Here is a 19024-nt window from a genome sequence, read left to right as displayed (position 1 = left end):
AGCAAAGAGAGGCTGTCGTTCGTGTACGAAAATACCTGAGGTGAGGCGTTGGGGTAGAAAGTTAAGCTGCCCAAGCCTCGAAGAAGTCCGATTGCGAGACATCCACGAATCGAAGCTGTGTGTGGTATTTACAAGCCAACACAGGAGAAGCCGCAGGCGACGGGGAGCATCGACCAGACTCACCCGACCTGTAGAGGGACCAGAGCCTGATCCCATCCCTTCCTCACCGCGCGACGAGAGGCTTTGGGAGGAAGGCGACTCGAGACAACAAAGACAAAGACAAAGTCCAAGATGGAATCACCGACCGGCGGACCCGATGGCGACGAAGGCAGCCCGCAGACGACGACGACGGCTCAGCAGGACGTGCCAGCGCCATCGACCCCGGACCAGGCAGCAGACGGCAGCGAGGACCAGCAGCCAGGCGACGCTGGACCACGAGGAGCGGCATCGGGAGAACCGACACCGGATACAGGAGGCAGAGGCTACGTCCCACATCAGATCATCCTGAATGGAAAAGGATGGGCCACCTGGGACGATTCTGTCCGACAACACCTAATCGAGCTGCATGAAGAAGCAGATAAGGAGAAGGTGGGAGAAAAAGTAGAAGAATTTTGCAAAAGGGAGGGGGGTTATCTTGCTCCCCTCACCCTTAAGTCAGGAATGGTGGCGTCAGTAGTAGGGTGTGAAGGACCCCCCAAAGGCAAAAAGAAAGTGGCAGAGTGGCTACGTTGGTGGCTCGTGGTACTGAGAGTCATTAAAGGAAAAATAGTCACCATAATTAGCCCGTCAAAAGAATACGACTCGGTCGTGAAGATGCTGGCCACAGACATGGGAGCGGGGTGGCTAACTATAGAGCAGAAAGTAAAAGCCACCTCCCGCTACCAAGAAAATAAAAAAGAGCAAGAAGCAATAGCGGCATACATAGCCGAACAACCATGTTACAACGAGGCTACCAGCGAAGATCAGATCAGCACCCACGGGACCGAGGTCTCCGTGGGCTCCCAGTCAGAGGAATCCACGGGGTCCGAAAAAGAGGGAGACGAGGACAGCAGCGAGAACGGGGAAGAAGGGAGAGAAGACTCAGGTGCTGAGTACCAACTGCTCCCGCTTTCCATGGGATCCGGGACTCCCGCTGCAGTAAGAAAGGTCCTGCAGGAGTACAAGGACCCAGTGCAGGGGCGGTCCAAGAAAGCTCAGGCTAAGACAAGACACGTTCGCTCCCCGAGCCCAGAAGAGCATGACCCATGGCCCATGACCACCAAAGACGGAAGAAAAGCCTATGCTCCAGAGGTCGGTCAGACAGGTTATGATGTTCCAGAAATATGGATGCACGACCTCGAGGGAATGAAAGGAACAATGGTCTACGCAACAAAAGGAGAATGGGCGAATTTTCTGATGACCCCGACCTACGGCTCCCTCGCAAAAGCCACGGAGCTGACGGGTAACTTTCGCACGGGCTTTGTGACGATCGTGTACGACGTCATGTTGCGACGCCTGAAGAAAGCAGCCTATAAGCTGGCAACGGAGGAAGAAAAAGCGCTGAGGCAAGACATCTCGGACAGCGAAGACGAAACGCCAACTCAAGGGCAGGGCCTCGCACGAAGCAGCTGCCTCACCACCGCTGAAGAAAATGACTGCATAACAAAGATGCAGGCTTCTACCCAGAGCTTTGGTGAGTTCAAAAAGATCAAGGCGATGGTGGCCAACCGAGACCCAAAAGAATCAGTGCAAGAATATCTGATGCAGAAATGGCTTATGGTAAAAGCCAGCTCCACAAACGATGAGGCGAAAAGATTGTGGCTGGCCCATGTGACGGACCAACCGATGGGTCCCGAAGAAACCGCGGAACAGCACTACCGAAGATTAGTGCTGGAAGACTGCGAAGACGAGGAGTCACACATCGACAAGGCAAGAAAAAGCTTAGAAAAAGGGCAAACTCTCACCCAGGCGTGGTACGCCTTGCGACAGGCGATTCCGCCAGAAAGAAGTGTGCAAGCCCTTAGGAAGCTGACAAAGGGCCTAATGAATGACATCGATTTCGTGACCCTAAACATCAACAAAAGTACCACAGAACAAATCCAAGAAACGGTAAGAAAGTGGGATTTGAAGAAAAAACACTTGGAAGAGAAAAGAGAGAAAGGAAACCAACCGAAGCCGCCGGCTCCCAGGCCCTCGTATGACAACGCGAGGCCCACCGAGGGACCTGGCCCCTCACAGACACCAAGAAGGCAGACAGGAGGATTCCAGAGGGGTCCACAAGGCTACCAAGGCTACCAGCGTGAGCCCGGATTCCAGAGGAGTCCACAAGGCTACCAAGGCTATCAGCGAGAGCCAGGAGCCCAGAGGGGTCCGCAAGGCAACCAAAGGGAGCAGGGTGCTCAGAGGCAAGAAGGATTCCAGAGGCAGGGCGTTTACCACAGGACCCCGCCGGATCAACAACAGGAGGGGCCACGGCCCCCACCAGCCAACAAGATCTCTCTTCCGAGGATTACAACAAGCTGACGACCGAGCAGAAACAGGCCCTTCGTGTCTCCCGCATGGAAGCTGGGAGCGAAGGGCAGAGAAAGTAATGGCTAAGCGGGCGCGGGTCACAGTGGATCATGCCTATTGGGTGGGGGACGACATATACACCGACGTGGATGGAATCCCCTATCAGGTAGATACTGGTGCCGAAGTGTCGATGACCCGCAAATGCCTTGAAACAAAAGGACACCTGACTGTTCAACTAGCCGACGGAACCATCAAAAAGATTCCGTTTGGCGTCTGGAAAGGAGTTGTATGGGCTCTAGGACCCTACAATTTAATGACAATAACAGACCTAAAAGAGCTGCATAGCAGCCCAGGAAATCGAACCCCAATACAACAGCGACTCAGAATCCTCGGGGCAAAACTAATCCAAATGGGATCGTTATCACCGGAGTGGTACAAACCAGTGAACATTCCAGAAGTGACCAAGCAACAAATCGAAGACAGCGACCTTTCCCCGGAGGGAAAAGAAACGCTAGAAGACATACTTTCCAAAGCCGGAGTGGCTAGATTCAAAAATGACTGTGGAGACATGGGTGCGAAATACACCCACACCATAGAAGGGGGTGTACACCCGCCTGTCCGCCAATACCCCCTGAATCCAGGGGCAGTTGCAGAAATGGACCTGATAGTCACGGAGCTCAGCGAACTAGGAGTGGTGCGCGAGGAGCCAAATCCCATCACAAACAGCCCAATACAGGCAGTCAAAAAGCCTGAGTCATCGGGAGGAGGATGGAGACCTGTTATCAACTTCAAGGCCCTCAACCGCAGGACTGTCGCCAACCGAGCCAGCCTGATCAACCCCCAAGGGACGCTGAAAACACTAAGACTAAAGAGGTACAAATCCTGCATAGATCTGGCAAACGGATTTTTCTCGTTGAGGCTAGCCAAAGCCTCCCAAGGCAAGACAGCGTTCACCCACAAAGGTAAAGCGTACATCTGGGAACGGCTACCGCAAGGCTACAAAAACTCTCCGAATGTTTTCCAGTCGGCCGTAATGGACATACTTGACGGCCTAGAGACAACAATCTACATCGATGATGTATTCATTGCAGATGACACCGAAGAAGAACATCTGCAAAAATTGAGAAAAGTCACAGAACGACTAACAGCGGCAGGCTTAAAATTGAATCTGAAAAAATGCCAATTTGGACGATTCCAAGTGAACTACCTGGGGTTCCAGGTCTCGAACGACCTGGGACTCTCGGACGGATTCCGGGAAAAAGTGGAGCAGATCGACCCGCCAACCTCGCTGAACGAACTACAGAAGGTGCTGGGACTCTGCAACTACGTTAGGGACCATGTCCCTGGCTACCAGAAGTATGCAAGACCACTGTATGTAAAACTAAGAAAAGAAAAGCCAGAAGACGCCCACAAGAAGTGGGAATGGACCACAACGGATCAAAACAGTTTGGAAAACCTGCGGACAGCCATTAAAGAAGCTTTGCGGCTGGAGCCACGAAGCCTTACAACGAAGCTGGTGGCAGAGGTCAGTTGCAACGACGACGACGCAGTGGTAAAAGTGTGCAACGAAGGCGGGGGAATAGTCACTTTGTGGAGCTACACCCTGTCCTCCGTGGAAAAGAAATATCCAGCAGAAGAAAAGGAGTTGGCAGTTCTGGCAAGGTATTGGAGCACCCTGAAAGACCTTGCTCAAGGACAGGGCATCAGGGTCCTCACGCAAAGCCAGGTCCATCGGTTCCTAAGAAAAGCCACGGTAGAGAGCACGAAGGCGACGAACGCGTGGTGGGGACGTTGGGAAGACATCCTGCTGGACCCAGACCTCGAAATCGGCCCTGCACAACCCGTGAGTAAGAAAAAGACGACTCAGGACGAGACGCCATCCGAACCGTTAGAGTGGACTCTATACACCGACGGCTCGCGAAAAGGACAGGACGAGAAAGCCTACTGGGGCTTCATTCTCAAACACAATGAGAAGGAGCGCTCCAGACAACGAGGCCAAGTCCCCAGCAGTGCCCAGACCGGGGAGGTGACAGCGATACTGGAAGGTTTGCTCGAGTTGGAGCGAAGAAGGGTGAAAAGAGCTAGAGTCATAACTGATAGTTATTACTGTGCTCAGGCCCTTAACGAAGACCTGTCCATATGGGAAGAAAATGGTTTTGAGAGTGCTAAAAACAAGAAAGTAGCTCACGAAAACCTATGGAGAAAAATAGCCGAATTGCGGCTAACAATGGAGCTCGAAGTGGTGCACCAGAGGGCCCACATGCGAGCAGGAACTCATTGGCAAGGAAACGAAGAAGTGGATCGTTTCGTCCAGATGAGACAAATTGTCTTTGTTGGGATCGAGAAGTGGGAAGATTTGCTCAAAGGACGGGTAGTCCCAGAAGAGAATGTGAAGGAGGTGGTGCAAGCAGTGCATGGAGCACTTGGACATGCAGGCACCGTTCCAACGCGAAGGGAACTGGAAAAGCAGCGACTCTGGATTCCTGAAAAAGAAGTCCGCAGAATCCTTAAAGACTGTGAGTTGTGTGGTCGATACAACGCAGGAAGGAGAGGACAAAGGGTGGGAGGACTCACCATTAAAAGTACCGTACCCTGGGGTTCTATCTGCATGGATGTGGCAGGACCCTTAGGGGTACCGGGTAAAAGTGGAGAAAAGTACCTGTTGGTGCTAGTGGACTCCATGTCAGGGTATGTAACCACAAAAGCAGTAAGGAAAGCTAATGGCAACAGTGTTGTTAGCATGCTGGACCAAGTCTGTGGCTACTTAGGGTTGCCTAAAGAGCTCAGGACTGACAACGGAACGCATTTTCGCAACGCAAAAGTGGACCAGTGGTGCCAACAGCATGGGGTAATGAGGATCTACTCTCCCCCATACACCCCCCAGGCCAACGGGGTGGTGGAAAGGACCATTGGCTTGGTGAAAAGTTGGATTGGGAAAAATGCCAACCCGAGAGAATGGAGCACTAAGACCCTGGACATCGCCAAGGCCCTGAACGACCGCTACCGAAGTGACAGGCCCTCCCCTGCGGAGGAGCTGATGCGCCGCCCCTTCACATCACAGGAAGTGGGGCGGGGCTCAGAAGATAAAGAGCCCAAGCTTGAGCAAAAGGTGCCACTTCGAGTAGGACAGTGCGTCTGGATCAAGGCTCAGGTCGGTGCTTCTAACTCTGCAGTCAAAGCCAAGTACGATAAATCAGACATAGTTGTCAAGATATTGGACAGTAATACTGTTCAACTCAAGAAGAAAAGAATCCAAGGAGTAGGGCAGCTGAAGCCAGTTCCGTACTAGGAGAAAACCAGGAACTCAAGAATGGCCACTAACATACAAGCTTTACCACCCTTTGTCAGAGTGGCCAATGTCAAAGGGGTGGTTAACATGAGAAGGAGTACTACGGGGCTCTGGGCAGGAAGAGCCCTGAAGAAGTTAGAATATGCAAAGAAAGGATTTCTCTCAGAAGAGAAAGAAGTATTGACATGGAGAGAAATCAAGAACGATTGTGTGGTCTGCCTGCTGCCGACCACCCTTGACCTCACATGGCAGGGACCCGGAAACAAGAAACCACTCCGGGTCACAGGAAGAAGAAAAGAATTTAACCGTATGACCCACAAACCAGTGAAGGTTTTGGATGCATATATATGCGGTTTATGTCGTATAGAGATGTCACCAAGGTTGCTCTTCGTCATCCAGTGGGATCTACGTGGGACGAAGCTGAACCTTAAGGACTGTGTCTGCCAATGGGATGGACACAGGCTGCACCTCTGTGCGTCTTGCTCCGTACTCCAGCAAAATGGACTGATGGTGCAAGCTGGAACAGCCGAGGGATGGCAGGTGAGAAAGTTTCTTCAGCCAATACAAACCCTGGCACCCGCCTCATGGGAAGGTGAAGGTGCTGCCGCTCCTGTTGATACATCTCACAACGAGGAGACTGGGGAACCCTCGGCACCCTCTATGAGCCCACTCGACGGAGACCCACAAGAAGAAGGTGGAAACCGGATTGCTGGCCCCAGGGGATCTTGGAGGGAGTTGGTGCAACGGAACTGGCCATACAGCTCAGCTCAGGCCGAAGTTACATACCCGCCCCTGGCTTCCGTACAGATCCCAGCGGCCTTCAGGGTCTTTCGCAGCCCTGATGCCCCAGGGTACGCAGCCACCGCAGCAAACTTACCCGATTGCCGCTTAGAAATGGCAACGCGAGAGGGGTGGCTGGGGCCCTGGGAACTTACAACCTGGCGCCTGTTAATCGAAGATGTGTATTGTGATCCAGATGTGCCAATACGTGAGCTTGCCCCGGTGCCAACAGAGGCTGGTGCTCGAGGCACGAATCTCCGGTATACCATCACGGATCTGGACGCTTTCCACCACACCGGGGCCAGGACCAAGGAAAAGAGTAAGATTTTCACAGTCACCCCAGAGGGGTGGCGGAGAGACGGTGTTATGCAACTACCGGGCTCTTGGGCGGCCAGAGCGGCAACGCCTACATGGGAGGCCCGCACAATGCGCGTCATGGTGACGCTGAGAACCGTGATGGTCCCATTCGACGGTGTGTACTCTGTTGGGGTGGAGCTGACCAGAGCGGATGAGGCGGTGCCTCCTCCAAACCCACGTGCAGATGCAAGGGGTTTAACCGCTTGGGCACGGAAGTCATTCCGCAAACTGCAGCGGGGTGGAAAGACTCGCAGTAGCAGCGCTTAAGAAGCATAGTTGCTAAAAAAACGGAACTTGATTGTCGACATGTCGCTGCCAACCCAAACAAATAAAGAAGGGCGGAAATTTAAAAGAGTCTCTCGGACTCTCCGAGCACAAAAAAGGCCATATCTGCAATTGCCGAACGAAAGAGTCTATTTGGACAGACCCCTAAGAGATTTTGCATACCGAAAAGGATTCTGTGGATCCGGCGCTTATTTCTGCAGCAATGGCGAATATAAGCGCTCCCCGGACCTGACTGTTCCAGGGAACGTGGATTTACACACAACTTTTCGCACGGGATGGGATCTCCAGTATGACAGAGCCATGGTCCGGTGGACATGTCCATGGATGATGCAGCCGGTCCTCTGTTGTCCTGACCTGTCCCCCTGGATCCTGAATACCGCGTTCATCCCCGTGAAAGGCACAATGCTGAAGTTGCGGTGGGGTCCTAACTATGCTGATTATTTGCAAGACGAATATGTTGATCTTTGGCTGGGTGAGAATATGATCTGGACCACCAGCCCGGTCATGCAGCGTCTTGCATGCTGGTCTTATCAACGTTTAATAAAACCTGCCATGATAGTTATCGGAGCCTCAGTGTTTGACAACGACCCCCCACTTATGACATGGACCATCCCACTGCTGCTCTGACACAAGCCAGAGATACACTAGAACATGCATCAACACACCGAGAGGCTGACGCTGCGGTCGGTCACCAGATGACCGATGTGGACGAAACATTCAGTATTTGTTGTTTATCGATTCGTTATTTTTACGTTTTTATAATGCAATTCATCATTTTTTTCCCGCAAAAGCAACCCAGCAAAAAGTGAGAAAACCTAACAAAGAAAAGGCCGAAATCAACTCTTTAAATCAACACCAGAAGACGCAGTTTGGAAGATGTCAAGATGTGTCAACACAGTGAGAACTGTCGGAGAGGCCGTTCACTGTTGAATACTAATCTTTATGTGCACTGTGTATTCTGACGGCGTCCAGCAAAAGAGAAACACCATTGTGACATAAAATCTTTGGTATACTTTTTTTTTTTAACATTTAGTAAAAGCTTTAACCCTCGGTTGAAGCTAAAACATTTGAGATTATTAACGGAGAATCTTGAGAAGGTGACAAAGGTGTTCATCATTTTGGAATAATATCATGACGCTACAATAGAAGCACTGGACATGTTGACAGAATATGTAGAAACATGATGTGAGCAGGCAAGTATAGATTAAGTTCAACAAGGCACCGTCTTAAATGTCAACCTCAAAATATTTCTTGGCAAGAGCCCAGGAAACACTCATTCCAAAAATAATAATAATTCCTGTTTTTTTGTTTTTTTTGCTTTGGCACAAACTGAAACCGCTCTGTGCAGTGGGAGTGTGAGGGTTTTAAGTTTTATTTCATGCATTCAGTGTCTGTGAGATGGGGTTTGAGGAATGTGCTGGAGTGGGGGTGGTGTGAAAGTGGCAGGGAGAGGTGTGAAGTTTAGGACAATGGGGCATAGGCCCAGGTGGGGCTTGTTGGACTTCAGCCAATCAGTGAGCTGATCGATGAGCTGAGGAATGCAACTTTGAGGGGACAAAGGGTTTGAAGCACGGGGGAATTTCAGATCTTCTGCTGGCCACCGAGGAGGCAGACCAGCCTTCTGGGTGGCTCGGATTGGATCTCACATTTGATTTTATATATATATGTTTGTTTTGTTAATAATTGTGTGATTCGGTTTGTAACTGTTTGTATCTGTTTTTATGCTTCTTGGATAATAAATCCATTTGATTTTTACTTTAACCTGCTGTTGTGTTTTGGAGGCGATTGAGACAGCATGGCTGCAAGGGGGGGGGGGGGGGGGATTTCTCCCTGTGTCCAGAAGTTGTGGCCTTAACAAATTTGGCACCCCAGATGGGACTTGACGAACTCTAAGACGGGGATGTGGGACCGCGGATACTTTCGGAGTGTACACGAATAAAAGGTGAGCAGAGCCATTTTAATAAAAATCTGTTTTGGTAATCTTAGCCGAAAGTGTTCACGGACCGCATAGACCCTTAGGGCCGCATCTGGGCACAGAGAAAGACCGCAGAGTAACCTGTAGCTGGAAAAGTGCATTCTCCTGACATTTGTGATAAATAAGACCTCAGAGAGGCCGGGTTAGAGTCCCGCAATGTGATACGCTAAATAAGACCTCAGGGAGGCCGGGTTGGAGTCCCACGCTAAATAAGACCTCAGAGAGGCCGGGTTAGAGTCCCGCAATGTGATACGCTAAATAAGACCTCAGGGAGGCCGGGTTGGAGTCCCGCAATGTGATACGCTAAATAAGACCTCAGGGAGGCCGGGTTAGAGTCCCGCAATGTGATAAATAAGACCTCAGAGAGGCCGGGTTAGAGTCCCGCAATGTGATACGCTAAATAAGACCTCAGAGAGGCCGGGTTAGAGTCCCGCAATGTGATACGCTAAATAAGACCTCAGGGAGGCCGGGTTGGAGTCCCACGCTAAATAAGACCTCAGAGAGGCCGGGTTAGAGTCCCGCAATGTGATATGGAGAATACAGCGAAAAAATAGATGGCCTGTTAGACCAGAGGCAAATATAAGGGTGGACTAAATTGGGGTTCCTTGAAAAAGGTAGTTTTTGCCAATTAAAATGTGATCAACTTGGAGTGTGCTTAGAGAAGAGAGAGAAGTGAAATGTATAATGAGTTTGTTGGACAAAATATACTGCTGTCTCTGTTTCTCTGTCTCCCACACAATCTGAGTTGTAAAAGGTGGAGATTGCACATGTGTTCTGGTACGAGGACCAGGAATGGTGTGAAAGGACATGTCTGACTGGCAGCAAGTCAGACTCAATTCACTGACTTAAAAAACACCGATGATCCTGGCAGCAGAGCTGGTTACACCCACTGAGACAGCGGCTTCATTAACCCCCCTTCCCCCAAACCACTCCACAACCCCCAACCGGAAAGGACAAAGGCACTGGCAAGCTGAGCAGTGTCATGGACAGTTCTCTTCACCACCCACACGAGAACGAGCTCCCTGCACAGTCACTGCACTCACAGACTCACCTGAACTTTTTGACAGAGATACACACTTACATGAGTGAAAAGCAAATTCCCCACCATTGGACGACGAAGAAACACCCAGAACTATGTGACCTTAGAGGCACAATGTGTTGTCTGCTGATTTTAGCATGTAATTTGTAATACCTATTCTGCTTACACATCATGATGACACCTATGTGTAAAGAATAATCCTTTTCCCTCAACAGCTTGTACTTACTTTAGCAATGCCACACGATAACTGTTATAAATGCTTTTAATATACAGGGCAACCAGTTATGAGTGGATGATGCATTGATGGATACAACTGTTTCATGTACTCACTCTGAAGAGTGAGTAAAGGGGGAATTGTGAGGGTTTTAAGTTTTATTTCATGCATTCAGTGTCTGTGAGATGGGGTTTGAGGAATGTGCTGGAGTGGGGGTGGTGTGAAAGTGGCAGGGAGAGGTGTGAAGTTTAGGACAATGGGGCATAGGCCCAGGTGGGGCTTGTTGGACTTCAGCCAATCAGTGAGCTGATCGATGAGCTGAGGAATGCAACTTTGAGGGGACAAAGGGTTTGAAGCACGGGGGAATTTCAGATCTTCTGCTGGCCACCGAGGAGGCAGACCAGCCTTCTGGGTGGCTCGGATTGGATCTCACATTTGATTTTATATATATATGTTTGTTTTGTTAATAATTGTGTGATTCGGTTTGTAACTGTTTGTATCTGTTTTTATGCTTCTTGGATAATAAATCCATTTGATTTTTACTTTAACCTGCTGTTGTGTTTTGGAGGCGATTGAGACAGCATGGCTGCAAGGGGGGGGGGGGGGGGGGGGATTTCTCCCTGTGTCCAGAAGTTGTGGCCTTAACAGGAGTCTAAAGACCACTGAACTCAGCATTTACCGGCTGGGTACATGGCAAACCTCAGAGTTACAGGACAGAGACCTCATATCAAAGTTTCATCGTGATATTTGTTGGTTATGTTTTTTTTATCCTATTCACCTGTCGTGACATCAAAATATGCATTTTACAAAACATATCTTTAAAGGCTGGTTTCTCTAAATTACATACACCAAACCTTGCAGGTTCATTCCTATTCTGAAGGTTTTTACAGAGGGTTTGTTCATGTATGAGTCTTGGCCTGATTTACAACACATTATTCTTAAAAACATGGTAAAAAGGATTTTTTTATGGTGGTATTCTCTGATTTATTGCGTGATAAAAAGAGATATCCAAGATTCCCTCTGTAAAAATCTTTGACTCTAATATGTTAACAAAATGAGACAAGAATTTTGAACCAAGCTTTGTCCAATGTTCAAATTTCTAAGGATTTTGTGTAAAAGGCAGAGTTTTTACAAAGTTTTAAACAGAGACGATACATTCGATGTCTTCAAGACATAAGTGAGTAAATTACCTCGTTGGTTCTTTTACAGCAGGAAGTGATTCAGTACCATTTGTATGTATATATATTTGTATGTATGTAATTTTATAGTAGTAATGTAGCAATACATTTTAAAAGCAGTAGAAAGCGTGATCACAAGTAACACAGGAACAAAGAGTTGATTACCAATACATTAAAGACAACCCAAGCAAAAGACAAGGGGATTCATAATAATGCTGACGGGCCTGCTTGCTACAGCAAACATCACCTGTACAGCAAACAATAAAGCAACCTATAGCACCCTGAGTACGAGGGACTCAGGGTGCTTCAAGCGATGATCGACGGCCCAGGGATGAGCACCTCGTCTCACCGTGGCGTGGCGATAATCTGGTACGTGCGAGGCAGATTGGCAAAGCTGCTGTACTCTGCAACGAGGTTTATACTGTCGGGGCCTCCGGCGCAGGAAAAGGTGAAATTCTGCAGCATCGACACCAGGAAGATGAAAATCTCCATACGAGCCAGAGACTCTCCAACACAGGCTCTCTTCCCTGTGAAGGGACACAATCACAAACAGTATTAGAAATATATTACTGCTCGTGAAAGTGAAGGGGCAATGAGCACGATATTTAATACAAAATGTATCCGATACATTGCAAACCGCCCTCGCAAACAAAACTCTTAACGTAAAGCACAGAGCCATACACGGTTGTTCATGATTTATTCGCTGAAGACCGTGTTTTACCTGCAGCGAAAGGCAGGGATGCAGGACTTTTCTTGAAGTTGTCATTCTGGTCCAGGAAGTGCTGGGGGTTGAAGGACTGGGGAGTCGCCCATTTATTGTCCTCTTTCAGCACAGAGTGCAACAAGGGAATGATTATTGTGTCCTATTGAGACAAAGTAAAAAAGTAAGTCAGTCAACTTTATTTATATGCCGCTTTTCACAGACAAAAGTCACAAAGTGCTTAACGGGAGCGATATTTCAAAGATAGACAACATAAATAACACAATGTGAACATACAAGGGCCACTAATTTACAAGAACAGTTAAAACATGAACACATGAAACGTATTTGAGAAATCACAAAAAACAGTGAAATACACAATAAAAACGTATAGATTAAAAGCAGACCTGGAGCATGAATTTTACGCAAACGCCAGTCAACACAGGTATGTATTGAGCTGATTTTTAAACATATTCACAGAATCAGCAAACCCGTTGGTGCAAGACGAGCATTCCATAGATTTAGTGCTACTGCCTCAAAAGTTCGGTCACCAAAGGTGACAGAAAATTGCACGTTTGACCTGAGAGCGTGGGCTGGTAAATAAGGGTGAGCTGGTTCAGCCACATATGCAGGAGTCTGACCGTGCAGTGCTCTGTAAGTGAGAGTGAGCATTCGAAAGTGGATCCTGTACACTACAGTGAAGAGATCTGAGTACGGGGTATGTGATAGATGTGAGACCGTCTATTTGTGCCAATGAGTAATCTGGCCGCAGCATTCTGGATTGTGCGTTACATCAATAATCAATGCGAGAAGAGAGAAAGGAATGTATGATCATGTCTAGTTCAGCTGTTGGTATTACAGCTCTCAGTTTACTAATTATTTCTTTGGTGGAAAAAACAAGATCTACAGCTGCTTCACATAGGGGTCAAACGACATGGACTGGTTACATATTACCCATAGATTACGCAGGTTAACGGGGGCAGCAGAGGAGAGCGGACCAATGCCCTGAAACACCTTCATCTGGTGCAACAACCAGAACCTCCGTCTTATTAGCATTGAGTTGTAAACTATTTTCTGCCATCCTGTCTTTTAATAGCATTGAGACAGTCTAGGACAGGGGTGCCCAATACGTCGATCGCGATCGACCGGTCGATCGCGGAGGTAGTGCGGGTAGATCGCATGCCATTCAAAAAAAATTTGATTTCCTCATGGCATTTGCCACTTGATTTTCTAACACATGGGTCACCACGTATGCGCGGTCAACCGCAAAACTCCGGCGAGCTAATTAGTTAGCCTTCCAATTTATTTCTACTAAAGAATCTAAAGCTGCAGCGCCATGATTTGGGAAACTTTCAAAACCTGGCGTCAGAACTGGAGACTCAGCGGAAGGCGTGTGCGTAACTCGACAGCGCGCGCTACACAGAGCAGGTTGACAAGTGTCTGTCAGAGTTTGACAAACGCTTTCCAGACTTTGCTTTACTCGAGCCAGTTGCTACACTTATGTGCTGCACATTTGGGGAAGATATTGAGGTTGATTCACTCGCATCAAAAATGTCAACGCTGTTTCACCTGAACTCGTCTGGAGTGGAGGATGAGATTCTGACACTGCAAGCTGACATTCAGCTGAAGTCCAGGGCTCATGGACAGTTTCCTCAGAGAGGAAAATTACCCAAACATGAGGACATGTGATACCTTCTTGACTGCATTATTCAGCTCTACTCATTTATGTGAGTCAGCCTTTTCCCACATGAAGAACATTAAGACCAAACACCGTTCCACCATGACTGATGAACATTTGAAGTCTGCTTGAGGCGGACACCAGCAACTACTGTCCGGACTATGCAACTCTGGCCAATGCCATTCAGTGCAAGTCATCAGAGTAAGGTCATGACCAAAAATGTACAGCATTGTATTGTGCCATAAGGGTTCATGCAGTTATGCAAGGTACGCCAACATATATTGTAAATATAAAGTATACTCAGTATGTCATACAAATAATTGACTTTAAAATCCTGCTGTTGGTTTACAAAGCACTGAATGGTTTAGGGCCAAAATACATCTCTGATCTGCTGCTACCTTATGAACCATCCCGACCCCTCAGGTCGTCTGGGACCGGTCTACTTTCTGTTCCCAGAGTCAGAACTAAACATGGAGAAGCAGCGTTCAGTTTTTCTGCTCCACATATCTGGAACAAAGTCCCAGAAAGCTGCAGGTCTGCTGAGACCCTCAGCTCATTTAAATCAAGATTGAAGACCTTTCTGTTTGCTGCTGCCTTTAATTGAACCACATTCAATTCATATATTAATCAATTTCCTGCATTTCTGCATTTTACTACTGTATTTTATTTCTTACACTGTTTAAAAAAAAAATGTTTAATGCAATGAATGTTCTTAATTGTTTTTAAATCTCCTTTTTCACCTTATGTTTTGATGCTTTTAATGGTTTTATGTGAAGCACTTTGAATTACCTTGTTGAAATGTGCTATACAAATAAACTTGCCTTGCCTATATATATATATATATATATATATATATATATAAATAGATATTCAGCATTTTTAATGTAGGTAGATCATTTTGACTTCGTCATTTTAAAAGTAGCTCGCAAGCCGAAAAAGTGTGGGCACCCCTGGTCTAGGAGATAACCTGAAAGCCTCACTGGGTTTGAAGGAAAGGCGGCGTTGAATATCATCTGCATACAAATGATACGCAACATTATAACTTTTTATAATCTGTCCCAAAGGTAACAAATATAAAGAGAGTAGGAAGACAAGACATGATGTTAGTGTAATAATGCCCTGTTTACCCCTCTCTAATGAATATTATATCTCAGGATCGCCAATACCTTGCGAATTGTGTAACCCCGAAAAGAGATGTCCTGGAGTGCGTAGTGAGGGAGGCTGAAGGGGATAAGGTCCAGAAAGCGCTGCACCTCATGGACAACTGCATATGTGAAGGGGAGGGACTTCCTGTTCTCCATGCTGGGAGCACAGCCTTGTCCAATCACAGTGTCAATCTCCTTCTGCATTTTCTCTGTACAAAAAAAAACATTGGATGTAGAACAGGTAAGGTAAGATGACTGCGTCCTCCATTCGGGGACCTACCCTGTATGTCTGGGTATTTGATCAGCACACTGAGGCCATATCTGATGGTGGAGCTGGTGGTTTCCGTTCCTGCTATGAAGAGGTTGAGCACTGTAGAGACCAGGTTTTCATAGTGGAACTCGGTCTTGGGATTGTCCTTTTCCTGAGAGAACAAAGTGTTAAAAGTGCCATTAGATGTGCAACAGTTTAAAAAGACATTTTAAGCAACAGGTGGCAGAAGCCCACTTGGACATATGCTTTGTTAGAATTGGATCATTTGAACAATCATACAGTTTTATTCCAGAAGTTAGATCCATTCTTAGCAGCCATTTGTTAAAAGTTATTTTACAGGAGTTTTAAGATGAAAGTGCAGGATGAACGTTATGGGCTCGTGTTCCGAGAACGAAACAAGATTTCCCACCTGATTGATTCGGAGGAGAAAGCAGTCAATAAAGTCCCTCGGGGACCTGGAGTCCAGTGTCTCTTTGTGCTCTTGGATCTTCATCTCGATGAACTCTCTCAACTTCTCAGCTTTGGCAAAACAAGTGTGCTGGGGGCCGGGCAGACGCTCCATGAGCCAGGGAAAGATGTTGTACAACTGTGGGATGATAAAAAAACGTGTATATCGAAGATCATGTGAAAACCAGACTTTAAAATAATGGACTATCGGCTGCTTACCTGACCGACAGGGCTGTTCAGGAACTTTAAAACATCAGATATGATGCTGAGGAGGTTCAGGAACTTCTTGTCCTCGTACCCGAAGCGTTCGCCAAACACCAGGCAGCAGATCACATTGGACACGGTGCGGCTCATCAGGAACGTGGGGTCAAAGGGCTTGCCTGGAGGAGAAGAGGAAAACCTAAATGGACTCATCTATTAAAGGGAAATCCACTGAGAAGACGTTTCCACTGGCATGTAAATGTTTTTCTTAGCTGGGGTTGTGCAGCTCACTTTGGACGTTTTAACAACCACCTGTCAACAGTGACCAGGGAGAAAAGTTTGCATCTTTAAATGATCATTTATTTATTTTTTCAACTTGGGTTCTGCCATGTCAGCGTTTTTGAACTGCCTGAAGCATTGAGCTTGAAAGCACAGGCCCTCTGCACACGGCACAAAGTTGCATGTCAGTGCATGTGAGCGTGCAGCAGCAATTGCACTGCACCTTACTGCTTCTTTTTGCACTTCTGGTTAGACGCTTCAATTGCATTTCGTCTCATCTCATCATCATCATCTCAATTACAACTGAAAACGCTGCTTCGTCCAACGGCGTCGGTCGAGGAAGCGTAGCACCCAAACACTTCTAGCTCTGCAAACACTTTTGCCATAGTTTGCACTGTCAGCCGCCGGCTCGGCTGTCGCCATGTTGAGAGCCATTGAGAGGCAATCACAAATGCTGTCAATCTCGTACATAGCGCCGTTAAATGCAGTTTTAAATGCTCTCGTTGGAATCTTCAAGCTGTCAGTGAAGTTGCACTGGTTTAGTGGGTTACGTAACACATTCTGTGTTTACTTTGCACAAACCGCCGTCAGACAGAGATAAGGATGAAAGAGTGCGCAGCTGAAGCAAGAGAGATAAACACACCGAGCAATCCGACAAAGCATGGCAGTACACACTCTCTCTTCAGTTGTTGACCAATTTCATGCATTATTCTTTCGGTCGGCTCTGTGTGTTTCCTTCAGGCTCCATCTGACGGCCAGTATTCAGACCTGTATGTCATGTGCAGACATGCATAAGGCGTTGTGATTGATCAGGGTTTTTCTCTTGTTCTCAGTGTATCTCAGTTAATGAGTATAAAATCAGTTTTGGTCACATTTCTTTTACTGTCCTTTAACATGGGCGTCAGAAACTCTTTGGGACTGAAGCTGTGATCCAGGGCAGCACAAAGTAAACTTAAAGGGAAAATCTGCCACCATTTCTGTGCATGTGCAATCAGTGTTATGCCAATTCAAGCAATTCTTCCGTTTGTGCTATATTGATCAAGAAAGCTGAGTTTGCAGCTGTTTTTTCTGCACCCGGTGACGTAGTTAGAGGCAAAGGACGAACTACAGTTCATTCTGAGGAATGCATTGCTTCAATTGACTACATTTACAAATAAGTGCAATAATCCCGTTTCACATCAACCCTGTGTGACACGTATGCTCTCAAAACAACAGCTGCAAACACACCTTTGAATGACTCTATGCGGGCCCTCAGGTGTGTGCTCTCCTCCTGGATCCACTCCTCCATCCCCTTGCGTCCCATCCCAAAGTCTCTCAGGGTCGACAGTGTGAAACGTCGCAGTTGGCGCCAGCGCTCCCCGTTGCTGACCCCCAAACCTGAACAAAAAAAGTAAATGTGTCACCAGAGACATGCGTGCACGGAAAGCAGTGGAGAAAAACCACCGATCCCTCGACAGAGACGACAGATTTGAAGTGTCTCGAACTTACCGTAGCCCTTGGTCACTTTGATCAGAAACGGCAGTGGCGCTCTGCCTGTGAAGTCGTCTGCCTGGTCCACCAGAGCCTCCTTCACCGCGTCATATCCCACCAGAAAAACCACCCGCTGCCAGCCCAGGTAGAGGGTCATCACAGGACCGTAGGTTTCACTTAACTACAAGGAGACAGGATTTTTTGGGTCATAAACGTAAAACTATTTTTGTGCAAAAGTGAACAAGTTCAATTCAGCATGGGTGACCAAAGTAATGACATCTCAGATTACGGGATAAGGTATTACACAACATCAAATCAATGTAAATGTTGCAGGAAATTCTTACCTTGACAATGCTTTTAAAAGGGACATTTTTGTCCAGTTGCGGCAGGTTTCCTATGAGAGGAAGTGCAAAGGGTCCTGGGGGCAAGCGGTACTTCCTGCTGTTTCTGACACTAAACGACCACAGCAGAGCTAAGATTAGCCCCGCCAGGATCACTGTTGCAGAAAGGTCCATGACGCTTTTTTCGCCTCGTCTTCTCGACTCTTTGCTGGTCGGCAGATCCCTCTTATACTCTTCTTTCTGAATGCTTGTTTATTTTAACAGGGAGTTGGCAGGGGTGAGTCACGCAGAGTCACGTGACTCTGTGTGCTTTAGTGAACCTTCACCCTGCTTATTTATTTTTATTGACTTGGAGCCAGAGAGAATCAAACAAACATCTGACTTGAATTATACGGTGAGAAGAAGAAGAGTTGAGCCCACAGAGCTGCCTCGAAAACATGCATACACGATCAGGGGAAGGTCAGGATATAAAAAGCATAAAGCATATACTCAGAAATCAATAGTAAAAGTGTAATCAAAAGATAAGGTTCATGATCATTATATAACAAAATGTTTAATCAATATGTAACAAATGTTTAATGCATAGAGTGATTTAACAACTGTAAAAACTAATTAACAAATGTTCTGTGTGACCGGAGCCGAGATGTAGGAAAAGTGTTTTGTCAGGATGAGTTAGCAAAAAGAGTGAAGTTAGGAACAAATGTTTTTGGGTGTGGTTAGGAAAAGACTGTTGCAAGAGATGAGTCATAGAGGCATAATATAGGATAAGTCTGAACTTGTCTGGACTTGCCTGGACATGTCCATAACCAAACGCCCACAAGTGGGTGGGGGAATGAGATCATGTGTTGGAGAGGAGGGGGCAGAATAGACAGCCCAAATTATGAA

The 19024-nt window shown here is 47.3% G+C and overlaps 1 protein-coding gene across 1 annotated transcript; it reads right to left on the bottom strand.

Annotated features, from left to right (window-relative positions):
* Nucleotides 1-11952: 11952 nt before the first annotated feature.
* Nucleotides 11953-18313, bottom strand: LOC306779329 (cytochrome P450 2A10-like; the record flags this gene model as incomplete). The annotated part of the gene is made up of 9 exons (XM_079271198.1): nt 11953-12134; nt 12329-12470; nt 15152-15339; nt 15411-15552; nt 15811-15987; nt 16068-16228; nt 17556-17705; nt 17817-17979; nt 18143-18313. 9 exons carry the CDS (start codon nt 18311-18313, stop codon nt 11953-11955), a joined length of 1476 nt encoding a protein of 491 aa, XP_079127324.1.
* Between the last annotated feature and the right edge of the window lie 711 nt (nt 18314-19024).

This window comes from Melanostigma gelatinosum (genome assembly GCF_949748355.1).
Source record: "Melanostigma gelatinosum genome assembly, chromosome: 7".
Classification (NCBI taxonomy): domain Eukaryota; kingdom Metazoa; phylum Chordata; class Actinopteri; order Perciformes; family Zoarcidae; genus Melanostigma; species Melanostigma gelatinosum.
This window is presented reverse-complemented; position numbering and strand designations above follow the sequence as displayed.